Here is a 10,546-nt window from a genome sequence, read left to right as displayed (position 1 = left end):
TGCCTGGACTTTCCTGGCTTTGAACTGCAATCCTCAGACCTCAGCTTCCTGAATAGCTAGGATTATAGGTGTGAGCCACCAATGCCCAACTCCCTTGAGTTTTAGGAGATTTTGGGTGTGTACTTGCGGTGGATCGAAAGGTTCCACTTGAGTCAGACTCAGGCACTTTTATTTCATCTCTGCTGGGTGCATTTAAGTATTCTGGGGAACACTTTTAGTCATGAGACTTGGGGTGGAAGAGAGCACCCATTCTCACCCTGCTTCTGCACATCCAGGCGGTCAGCTACTCACAGACACAGCGTGTGCTTCCTGGACTCGAGTCACTCCATGCTGACCACCACTCGGATCCTGTGTTTTTCTGCTCCCCTTGATGGTGAGCCTTTCCACACTGGTCTCTCCGGCCTGTCCTGGCACTGTCCAAGCCCTGGCCTAGTTAGGAGCCTTAGCTCTGCCAGGGCCTGTCTTGCTCATCCACCTGTTCATGTGGCCACTGCCACATGAGTCTGTGGCTTCTCCAACTCTGCCTGGCACTAAGGCTAGTGTCTATGCTCCATGCCCCATACCCACCAAGGGGAATGACGGGAAGGGGGAATCTTTTAGCTCAAAATAGTAACTGGTGTCTAGCCTGGGGCTGATGGCTCACACCTGTAATCCTGAGACCTGAAGTCTTCAGTTCAAAGCCAGCCAAGGCACAAAAGTCCACACAACTCTTATCTCCAATTAACCAGCAAAAAAACTGCAAGTGGAGCTGTGGCTCATGTGGTAAAGCACTAGCCTTGAACAACCAAAAAAAAGAACTAAGACAATGCATAGCTTGAGTTCAAGCGCGCGCGCACACACACACACACACACACACACACACACACACACACACACACACACACACACACACACACACACACACACACACACACACACACACACACACACACACACACACACACACACAAAACAGTAAGTAAAGTTTGTAAATATTGACCATGATTCTCAGGACTCCATTGCCAACAAGACCTTAAAATGGCCAGCGAGTTGCCAGCGCCACCTTGTGGTCAGGTTGGCATATGTACGCCTCGTCTTCCCAGCCCTGAAGAGAGGGCACTCCTAGTATGGCTATTGCTCTTCCCTGAGCTTGGGTTTGGAAGTGTGGCTGCAATCCTAGGTGTCTGGGAATCAAGGTTAAAGCAGGCATAGTGGAGACTGAAGTCCCTGCTTGGGCCACACTGCTGTCATTCCTCCAGAACCCCTCCCCCCACAGGAGCCTGTACCTACCTGGAGGAATGCCAGTGCTGACCCCCAAGGCAGCAGAAGGCCTCCAGGAAGCCCCTCACATCCCAAGGTTTCGCGTGGCTTAGGGATGGAGATGTAGCTCCAAAAGGCTGGCGGAGATCCAGGTCTGTAACCTAAGCAGCTGTGTAATCTCTTGTTTATCACCTCTGGCAGATGCTGGGGGTAGGCAGGGACATGGGGCACTCGTGTTGATGATGTAAGACCAGAACTGCCACCCCCCCCTCCCCGCCACCAAAGCTCCATCCAGATCCCCAAAACATCCCTGGCAATCTCAGGGGGGTTGGCACCAGTACACAGACACAGGTTTGTGTCTTCCTTGTACAAGATGTGGCACTGAGGGGCTGGGAAGGTGGCTCAGTGGTAGAGTGCTTGCCTTGCATGCATGAGGCCCTGGGTTCAATTCTTCAGCACCACATAAGCAAAAAGAAAAAAGCCAGAAGTGGCGCTGTGGCTCAATTGGTCGAGTGCTAGCCTTGAGCTGAAGAGCTGAGGGACAGCACCCAGGCCGAGTTCAGGCCCATGATTGACCAAAAAAAAAAAAACACAGATGTGGTACTGAATCTTCTATCCTGGAGCCTGTACCCACCTTCTGGAAGGAAGGCTGCACCCTGCCCCCCCCCCGTGGGTGACTGTGTCTCAGAGTGAAGGGGCTCAGTACAGCCCCCTTCTCCCCAAAGCCCAGAGCCCCCCACTCCCGGCCCACCCAAGGGCCCACAAACCTGCCCCACGCACACATGCTCCAGACTTTGCAGCTGTTTTTTATTAATATTATCTTTTCCTTTAAGCATCCCTTTAAGGGTGAAATGAAATCCAACCATTTGCAGAGAAAATGATTTCAGAATGTACATATCGATTTTCCTTTACAAAAAAAATACTATTATTATCGGTGTCCTTAAATTATACGTTTCCCAGGGCCTAGCCTTCTATGTGAGCGAGTCCTGTCTCCCCCACCCTGCCTCTCACTGTTTTCCCCAAAACTTCCCCCGCCACCCCTCGAAGCCTCTGGAACTGACACAAGCTCTGCGTAGACACGACCAGCTGGAGGCCCTGCATCGACTTGGGGCTAGTGTGCCTACGTTCACATTGTTCTTCTTCCCTTCATACTGGGGGTGTCCTGGACTCCCTGTCCCCCCCACAAGTTCCCAGTGTATGCTATGGTTAAGTGTTGGCTTCACCCCTCCCCCGATGGCCAGGCCTGCATGCCCCTCGCTGCTCTGACCACAGGCCAGACTCCTGCATCCTTCTCCTGCCCCAGAGCTGGTGAATACGGGCCAGGGCCCTGCCAGCCATGGGGGCCAGGGATACGGGGTGACGATGCTGCCCAGAACGCAGGGGTGATGCGGGAGACGGCTAGAATGCCTGTCACAGGGTGGGCAGAAGTGGTTGGCGAGAGAAGGGCCCTGGCCTGGAGTGCCTGGGCCCAGAGCCACCTGCCCCAGGCTCACCTGCACCTCCAGGGGGCGCTGCTGAGACTTGGAAGGGGGGGTTGGGGTGGGGGGAGGCGTCTACTGGGTAGAAGGGGAGAGGGGCCTGCTGCGGGAGCTGCTCTGAGGCAGGCTCCTCATGTACTGAGCATGGGAGACATCCAGTTCCTGGGGAGGCAGGTGGGGCAGGAGCACACGATGGACCAAGGGGCCAGGGAGGGGAGGAAATGGACTCTCAGCCCTCAGGAAGGACTCCATTCCTCAGACCGAAAAACAGACAGACCCCACATCCCCGAGAGCTTTGCTCTCTAGGCACTCCTAGGGCTTCCTGCCTCAGTTATCTTGGAAAGTCACAGATCACGTGGCCACAGCTCCAGGTCCTGGGCTCCCATGCCCACCCACAAGCGTCTATGTACAGGGACACATGGATACAGACACGTACAAATACACACCAAGCATGCACCCATGCCCATAAATATACACACGCGCACAGACACGTACCATTCCACAGGCAGCTCAGCACGCGGGTGTCAGGGGCCATGTCTGTGGGTGCCTCGGAAAGGGGGGGCGCCCACCCATCACAACCCCGCACCCCAGTCCTAGGCAGACAGGAGGGGAACGCAAAAGTCTGAACAATGAGGAGTGAAATAATCATTTTCACCCCTCCCCAAGAGACCGGTGCCCGTTCCCTACACCCAGCCTCTTGTCAGCCCGAAACACCTCATCTTCCTGCTGGAGACTTCCAAGTGTTTGGATTACAGGTGTGCACCACAGCTAGCACCCTTCCATAAGGGTACTTCTAAGATGAGGCTGGGAACATGGCAGCTTCTCTGGAGACTGCATTTCCCACTTTCCTTTGCAGCTACTTGTGACCACGTGACTATATCCCGACCAATGAGATGCCACCAGAGGTGGCATTTTTCACAGTAAAGGGTGTGCACTCCCTTGCCTTTCCACGTTTTCCGGAAGCATGTGTGTTGGTGGGGGCTGGAGCAACCCCTCTGCGGGCAGAACTGGAAGGTGGGCTTGAGGGACAGTGGCACTGCCCTGCCAGCTCTGGTCCTGCTAAACAATCTAATTAGATGTGTGAGCATCTTGCTTAAACCACTGTGTTCTGGGGGCTCTCCCAGCAGCTTAGAAACTGCTCTGACAAACACATCCCTTGGCTCCACAAGGCAAACTAAGAGGAATGGGTTGACATAGTACTGGCCTTGATGTCCCTCCTCGAGCCTAGGAAAGCCTCTCGCCCCGTCCAGGCTCCTCGCCAGGCCCCAAGCAGGGACACAAGTGTGGAGTGATTGCACATGGGAAGGATGGTGCACTGGGGAGAGGCGGCGGTGGCGGCGAGGGAGAGGCTGGACAGGGGAGGATGGGACTTCAGCCATCCCCCCCACACTACTGCAGCTACTGTCCCCCAGCCTCCCCACCCTGAGAACTGGACTCCCGGAGTCCTCACAAGCTACAGAGCCAACAGCCCACAAGACAGCAAAAGAAAGGGAAAGGAGGAACCTCGAAGCCCAAGGGAGAGGGGACCTGAAAGAGAGGCAGCGGGACCCCAGGCCCGTCAGCTCAGCCGGTGGGGGGTGGACGGGGCGGACGAGGCCAGGCCTCACCCTTCCTGAGGACACCCCCAAAATGGCGTTCGCTCCTCCGCCTCCCCCAGCTCCCGGTCCCATCCCCGGCTCCCGCGCCCGGCCGTGTCCCTGTGTGTAGGCCCCGAGGTCCAGTCCAAGGCCCACCTGGCCCCGGGCAAAGGCTGCGGTGGCTCCCCTCTCCTGGCAGGATTGTTTTTATTACTATTATTAATTTTCCTTCGTTTTTTTTTTTTTTTTTCCCGAGCGGAAAGACTTGATCCTTTGATTCGCCGGACCTCACCCCGCGCACCCGCTGGGGGAGAGGGCGCGGCCCGGCCCCGCCGCCCCTAGCCCTTGCCGCGGGCGTCGGGCTGGCCCCCGGGGGGCGGCGGCGGCGGGGGCGGCGGCGGCCTGCCGTCGGGGTTCCCGCCGGGTTCCGTGGAGCCCCGCGGGGAGGTCGCCGGCCCCCGGTACGGGTTGTCCAGCAGGTAGCGGAAGTGGTCGTAGTTGTTGAGCAGGTACTTGGGGGCGTACATGTGCTCGCTGGGGTCGGCGGGCGGGTACTCCTGGCGGGTGCCGTCGAACCAGCCGCCGGTGCGGATGAGGCCCCGGATGTAGTTGAGGTCGCGCTTGTCCTCGTAGTCGCCCCAGCGCGGGAAGTCGCCGTTCTGGGCGGACACGAGCTTGAAGTAGATGCCCTCGGGGGTGAAGCACCAGGAGCAGTGCCAGCCGGCGAAGTGCAGCGGGCTGCCGAGCGACCACTGCACCAGGATGTGCCCGGTGCGGTTCTCGTACTGGCGGAAGTTGGGCATGGTGTAGTACTGGCGGCGGCGCAGGCGGATGCCGTCCAGGCCGTAGACGGCGCGCAGCATGTCCACCGTGCAGCCCGACACCACCTCCAGCGAGCCGGGCTGCTTCCAGAAGAAGCCGTACAGCGACTTGCGCATGTGGAAGGCGAACGGCTCGGTCCAGCCGTCGAAGAGCTTGAGGAAGAGCACGCCGTCGCGCGCGGGGATCTCGTCGGCGTCGTCGATGATGAAGACGTCGTCGGGCCGCAGGTTGCGCAGGCGCGGCACGCCGTCCTGCGTGAGGAAGGTGCGCAGGTAGTCGTCGGCGATCCAGCCGTCCTGCCGGCCGCCCGGCGGGAAGTGGTCGAGGAACACGTACAGCACCTTGTGGCGGATGTACTCGAACGTGCCGTTGGTCAGCAGCTCGCGGAACTTGAGCGGCCGCGGCTCGCCGTACGCCGTGAAGTTGGACTCGCACACCACGAAGGCGTCCACCACGTCGCCCAGCTCGTGGAAGCGCACGTCCAGCAGGTCGAACTCGTGGTTCACGTTGATGGCGTTGATCACCCGCCGCGGCACCTCGCGCGGCACCAGGCGCTCCTTGGTGGGCAGGTTGGAGTACTGCACCACGGTGGGCACGCCGCAGCTCGGCCCGTGCCACCCGGGCAGGCACACGCACTCCACCCACTTGCGCCTGCTGCCCCGGCCGCCGGGGCGCTCGCGGGGGCCGCCGGGTGGGACCCGCCGCGGGGGCCGGCGCGCGGGACCCCGGGCCGAAGAAGAGCCCTCCGCCCCGCCGCCGCCGCCGCCGCCACCGGCGGGCTTCTCCTCCGGCCGCCCCGACGACGATGATGACGACGACGGCGGCTTCTCCAGCATCTTCGTCCCGGGCTTGAAGCAGACGCCCCCGGCCTTGGTGCGCACGAAATACTCGGTGGTGTCCTCGGGCAGCACGAAGTCCAGGCGGTGCAGCTCCTCGGCGGCCGCCGCGGCCCTGCTCGGGGGCAGCGGCTGCAGCAGGGGCGAGTGCGAGTACAGCGGGGTGCGCAGCAGGTCGGGGCCCTCCGGCTCCGGGCTGGCCTGCGGGGTGACCGGGGCATTGTTCCAGAAGAAGCTGGACACGAGGTTGGGGCTGAGGGAGGCCAGCTCGCGGGGGAAGGTGACGTAGGACAGAGTCTTAAAGAAATGCAGGAAGGAGATGAGGCACAGGCCGGCCATACAGAACATGAGGAAGAGCTTGTACCGTCTCATCTTCATCCTGCAACCGAGGAAGAGCGCACACACAGGTCAGTCAGCCGGCCTGGGCCCGAGCCCCACCGGCCTCCCCGCCCCAGGCCCCGCCCCCGCGGCCGCCCCGGCTCCGCCCACCCAGCGAGGACACGCCCACCAGCCTAGCGAGCTAGACTCCCCAGGCTGAGCCCTGAGGATGGAGGTTCAAAGCCAACCCCTTCCCCCTCCTCCCCCTGCAGGAAAGTCTGGGAGACTCTGTGTTTTCTGGATGCACATGCTGGAGCCAGAAACTGCTAGTTCTGCAGCCAGAACTTGAAGCTGTGCAGGACCAGAACCTCCAGAAAACTGGAGGTGGAGCAGTGGTAGAGAGCTAGCTTTGAGGAGTGGTGTGGGAGGAAAGCTCAGGGACAGTGCCCAGGCCCTGAGTTCCAGTCCCTGGACTGACACTAGCAAAACAGACAGACAAAACTTCAAAGGCATGCATTCCATTCTAACCCATTTTATTTTATTTATTTTTTATTGTAAAGATACTATACAGAGTGTTACAGTTACATGAGTGAGGTAATGAGTACATTTCCTATTGAGCATTGTTACCCCCTCCATTGTTTTCCCCCTACCATCCTTTCCCTCCCTACCTTCCCCGAGGTTCTTTTTTTTTTTTTTTTTTTTGGTTGTGATTAAGTGATTACATAATTTCCCGAATTTCACAGTATTGTGGAATAATGATGCTCATTTAAAGTCACAAGTTCATTCTAACTTTCCTGGAGCAAATTGTCTATCACAGTCTAATATATAACGGTGCTCACATGTTATATACCATACATGTGATCAGCAGCATGGGGATATTTAGTAGTGGTTCGACCAGATGAGTGGGAGTTCTTTATTTCTTAAATCCTGTTGGTTTTGTCGTATCACCTGCCATTTTGGATTTAGCATCCACTTAGCAGGGAGATCATGTACCGTTTGTCTCTTTGCTCTTGGCTTACCTTGCTCAACATGATTACTTCTAGCTCCATCCATTTCCCTGCAAATGCCATTATTTTGTCATTTCTAATGGCTGCATAATATTCCATTGTGTATAGATACCACAATTTTTGGATCCATTCATCTGTGGTAGGGCATCTGGGTTGTTTCCATATCCTAGCTATTGTGAACAGTGCTGCAATAAACATGGAGGTGCACGTGTCCTTGTATATTGTCTAACCCATTTTAAAAATGAAATTAAGATTTCATTTCCTCCAGGTAGGAGGGGAGCCATAATGAGGGGCTCCATGTTTGCAGTAAACATTTTATTTCGGCACACTAAGTCCAAGGTTTTTCCCCAATCAGTGATCAGTTTAAAACAAAAAAGACTTTTGTGTGATCTCCTGTAATCCTGGCTACTTGGGAAGAGGTGGAGATCTGAGATCTCAAGTTGTCAGCTTTACATCAGCCTGGACAGGAAAGTCTTTCAGACCCTTATCTACAAATAACTAACAACAACAACAAAAAAAAACAACCCAGAAGCAGATCTGTGGCTCAAGTGGTAGAATGCACCCCTTGAGCAAAAAAAGCTACAGCACCCAGGCCTTGAGTTCAAGCTCCAGGACCAGCACAAACAAAACAAACTGACTTGGTCAGTGGAAAAATATCAACCATTTCCTTTTTTTTTTTTTTGGCCAGTCCTGGGGCTGTCTTGAGCTTTTGATCAAGGTTAGTGCTCTATGAGCCACAGAGCCACTTCTGGCTTTTTCTGTTTATGTGGTACTGAGGAATTAACCCCAGGGCCTCATGCATACTAGGCAAGTCAGGTACCACTAAGTCACATTGCCATCCTTTCTTTTTAAGTCTCATGTAACACTCCAAGGTTAATTTAAATGAATTTCTATTCGTGACTTATACTCATTTGTTAGTCATCCATAAGATTGATAGTTTAAACATATTTATAAGATGATTTCTTTGTTGCTTTGTATGTCCCTCCACCACGATATAACCCTTGCTTTCACTGTATTTGATGTTGGTATAATTTGTGGAGGGGAAGGGAAAAAAATAGTTTAAATAGGGATACAGGTGGACCCATTGCAACAACAAGATATACAAGTCGTTATGTTGAAAAACGAACTTTACAGCTTTGGCAGGGGGGGGGATGGGAAGGGATAGGAAGGGGAAACAAAGGAGCAGGCAACAATGCTTGCTAAGAAATGTACTCATTATCTTGCCCATGTAATTCTTTTTTTTTTTTTGTTGGTAGTGGGGCTTGAACCCTGTGCCTGGGCACTGTCCCTCAGGTCTTCAGCTCAAGGCGAGCGCTCTACCACTTGAGCTACAGCGCCACTTCCGGTTTTCTGGTGGTTTATTGGAGATAGGAGTCTCACGGTCTCTCCTGCCTGCCCGGGCTGGCTTTGAACCGAGATCCTCAGATCTCAGCCTCCTGAGTAGCTAGGATTACAGGCGTGAGCCACCAGCGCCCGGCTCTTGCCCATGTAATTCTAATTCCTCTGTACAGTATTTTCACAATTAAAAAAAATAAAAATAATTGGCTCTGGAGATAAGGACAACATCGATGAATAAACTTTATGCAATGCTTAAAAAAAAAGATTGATAGTTTATGGCTATGGAGTGTGTTTTCCTCTTTTGTTGTTCTTTCCTGGTACTGAGTTTGAACTCAGAGCCCCGTTCTTGCTAGGCTTTTTCTATTTGAGGCTGGTGCTCTAGCCCTTGAGCTGTAGCTCCACTTCCAGCTTTTTGCTCATTAATGGAAGTAAGAGTCTCACAGACTTTTCGGTACAAGACGGGGCTTTCAACCCAGATCTTCATACCTCAGCCTGCTGATTAAGATTACAGGCAAATGCAAGCCAGTTAAGTAAAGCTTTCTCTTTAGCCTTTCTGTAGGTTAGAAAAGATTTGAAGATAGCACTGAGGTGAGCCACACTTAACTTTTTTTTTTTTTTTTGGTCTGTCATGGGGCCCGAACCCTGGGCCTGGGCGCTGTCCCTCAGCTCTTCAGCTCAAGGCTAGCGCTCTACCACTTGAACCACTGAGCTACAGCACCACTTCCAGCTTTTTTCTGCTTATATGGTGCTGAGAAATCGAACCCAGGGCCTCATGCATGCACGGCAAGCACTCTACCACTGAGCCACCTTCCCAGCCCTCACCCTCAACTTTATGTGGTGGTTGTTTTGGTCCTAGAGATGGAACCCAAGGCTTTAAGCACATGCTAAGCATGCACCCCACCACCGAGCCCCCTCTTACATTAACACACACATATTTACACACTCCTCCCCATCTTGGCCATATTCATCTCAGGAGCAGCCTCCTTTACTGGGGAACAAAGGTAATTTCCCAGCCCTGCTTATCAGGAGCCCTTGTGTGAGACTTTCTAATGAAAGTCGGTGATAAGAAAGTAAAGTCAACACATTTCCTGGGGCAGCAGCGCAGTAAGGGACTGGGAAAAAGAAAAAAACAAAAACAAACAACCAAACCAGGAAAACCCTGGCTTTTGTGACCCCCCCAGCATCTCACCTACAACATTCCTTCCCTTCAAAAGTTCCTTTTAGAGTCAGGCACTGGTGGCTCACCCCCATAATCCTAGCAACTCAGGACAGTCTAGAAACCAGGATTTATGTCCTCCAACCTCATTTGATAGAAGGTACTGGATTGGGGGCGCCCCTGCTGGTGGGACCCCCATAGGGGCTTGTGCACAACACCCCTGCCAGTGCTGAGAGGTGGGCAGAGTGGGTCCACGAGACGCCAGGTGTTCCCACAGCCTCTACTTTAAATGCCAGCCCTCCAGAGCTGCCCAGGCCGTCTGGTGCAGGTGACTGCAGGCAGGAAGGAGAAGCAGGGGTGGGGGCCTAAGCTCCACTGCCAGCTATCTCAGGGGCCTGGGCCCCCCTGGATTTTGGGGGTAGCAAGGAACTGTTTCCTGGCAACATTCTAAAATGAGTTTCCCGCTGGGTGCCAGTAATGCCTGTAATCCTAGCTACTCAAGATGCTAAGATCTGAGGATCAAGGTTCAAAGCCAGACCAGGCAGGAAAGTCCATGAGACTCTTATCTCTAATGAACCACCAGAAAATGGGAAGTGGCACTGTGGCTCAAAGTGGTAGAGTGCTAGCCTTGAGCAAAAGAGCTCAACGACAGTGCTCAGGCCCTAAGTTCAAGCCCTATGATTGACAATAAAACGGAATGGTCTCCTAGTCTTTCTCTATGCTGCATTACCACCCTGGACTGGGGAAGGCCCAGCCAACAGAGCGAGGAGGGGCC

At 54.5% G+C, this 10,546-nt stretch overlaps 1 protein-coding gene across 5 annotated transcripts in view; it reads right to left on the bottom strand.

Annotated features, from left to right (window-relative positions):
* Positions 1 to 2,027: 2,027 nt before the first annotated feature.
* The window catches only part of Mgat3 (beta-1,4-mannosyl-glycoprotein 4-beta-N-acetylglucosaminyltransferase), a 30,603-nt gene continuing 22,084 nt past the window's right edge, over positions 2,028 to 10,546 (bottom strand). For all 5 annotated transcript variants that reach the window (XM_069999573.1, XM_069999570.1, XM_069999571.1 and 2 more), the window contains exon 2: positions 2,028 to 6,331. In XM_069999573.1, the coding sequence (XP_069855674.1) occupies positions 4,633 to 6,330 (1,698 nt within the window). In that variant the 5' untranslated portion in view covers position 6,331 and the 3' untranslated portion in view covers positions 2,028 to 4,632. The remainder of the gene's footprint in view (positions 6,332 to 10,546) is intronic.

Source organism: Dipodomys merriami, unplaced genomic scaffold (assembly GCF_024711535.1).
Source record: "Dipodomys merriami isolate MVZ:Mamm:240054 unplaced genomic scaffold, mDipMer1.0.p SCAF_55, whole genome shotgun sequence".
In the NCBI taxonomy this organism is placed as follows: Eukaryota; Metazoa; Chordata; class Mammalia; order Rodentia; family Heteromyidae; genus Dipodomys; species Dipodomys merriami.
This window is presented reverse-complemented; position numbering and strand designations above follow the sequence as displayed.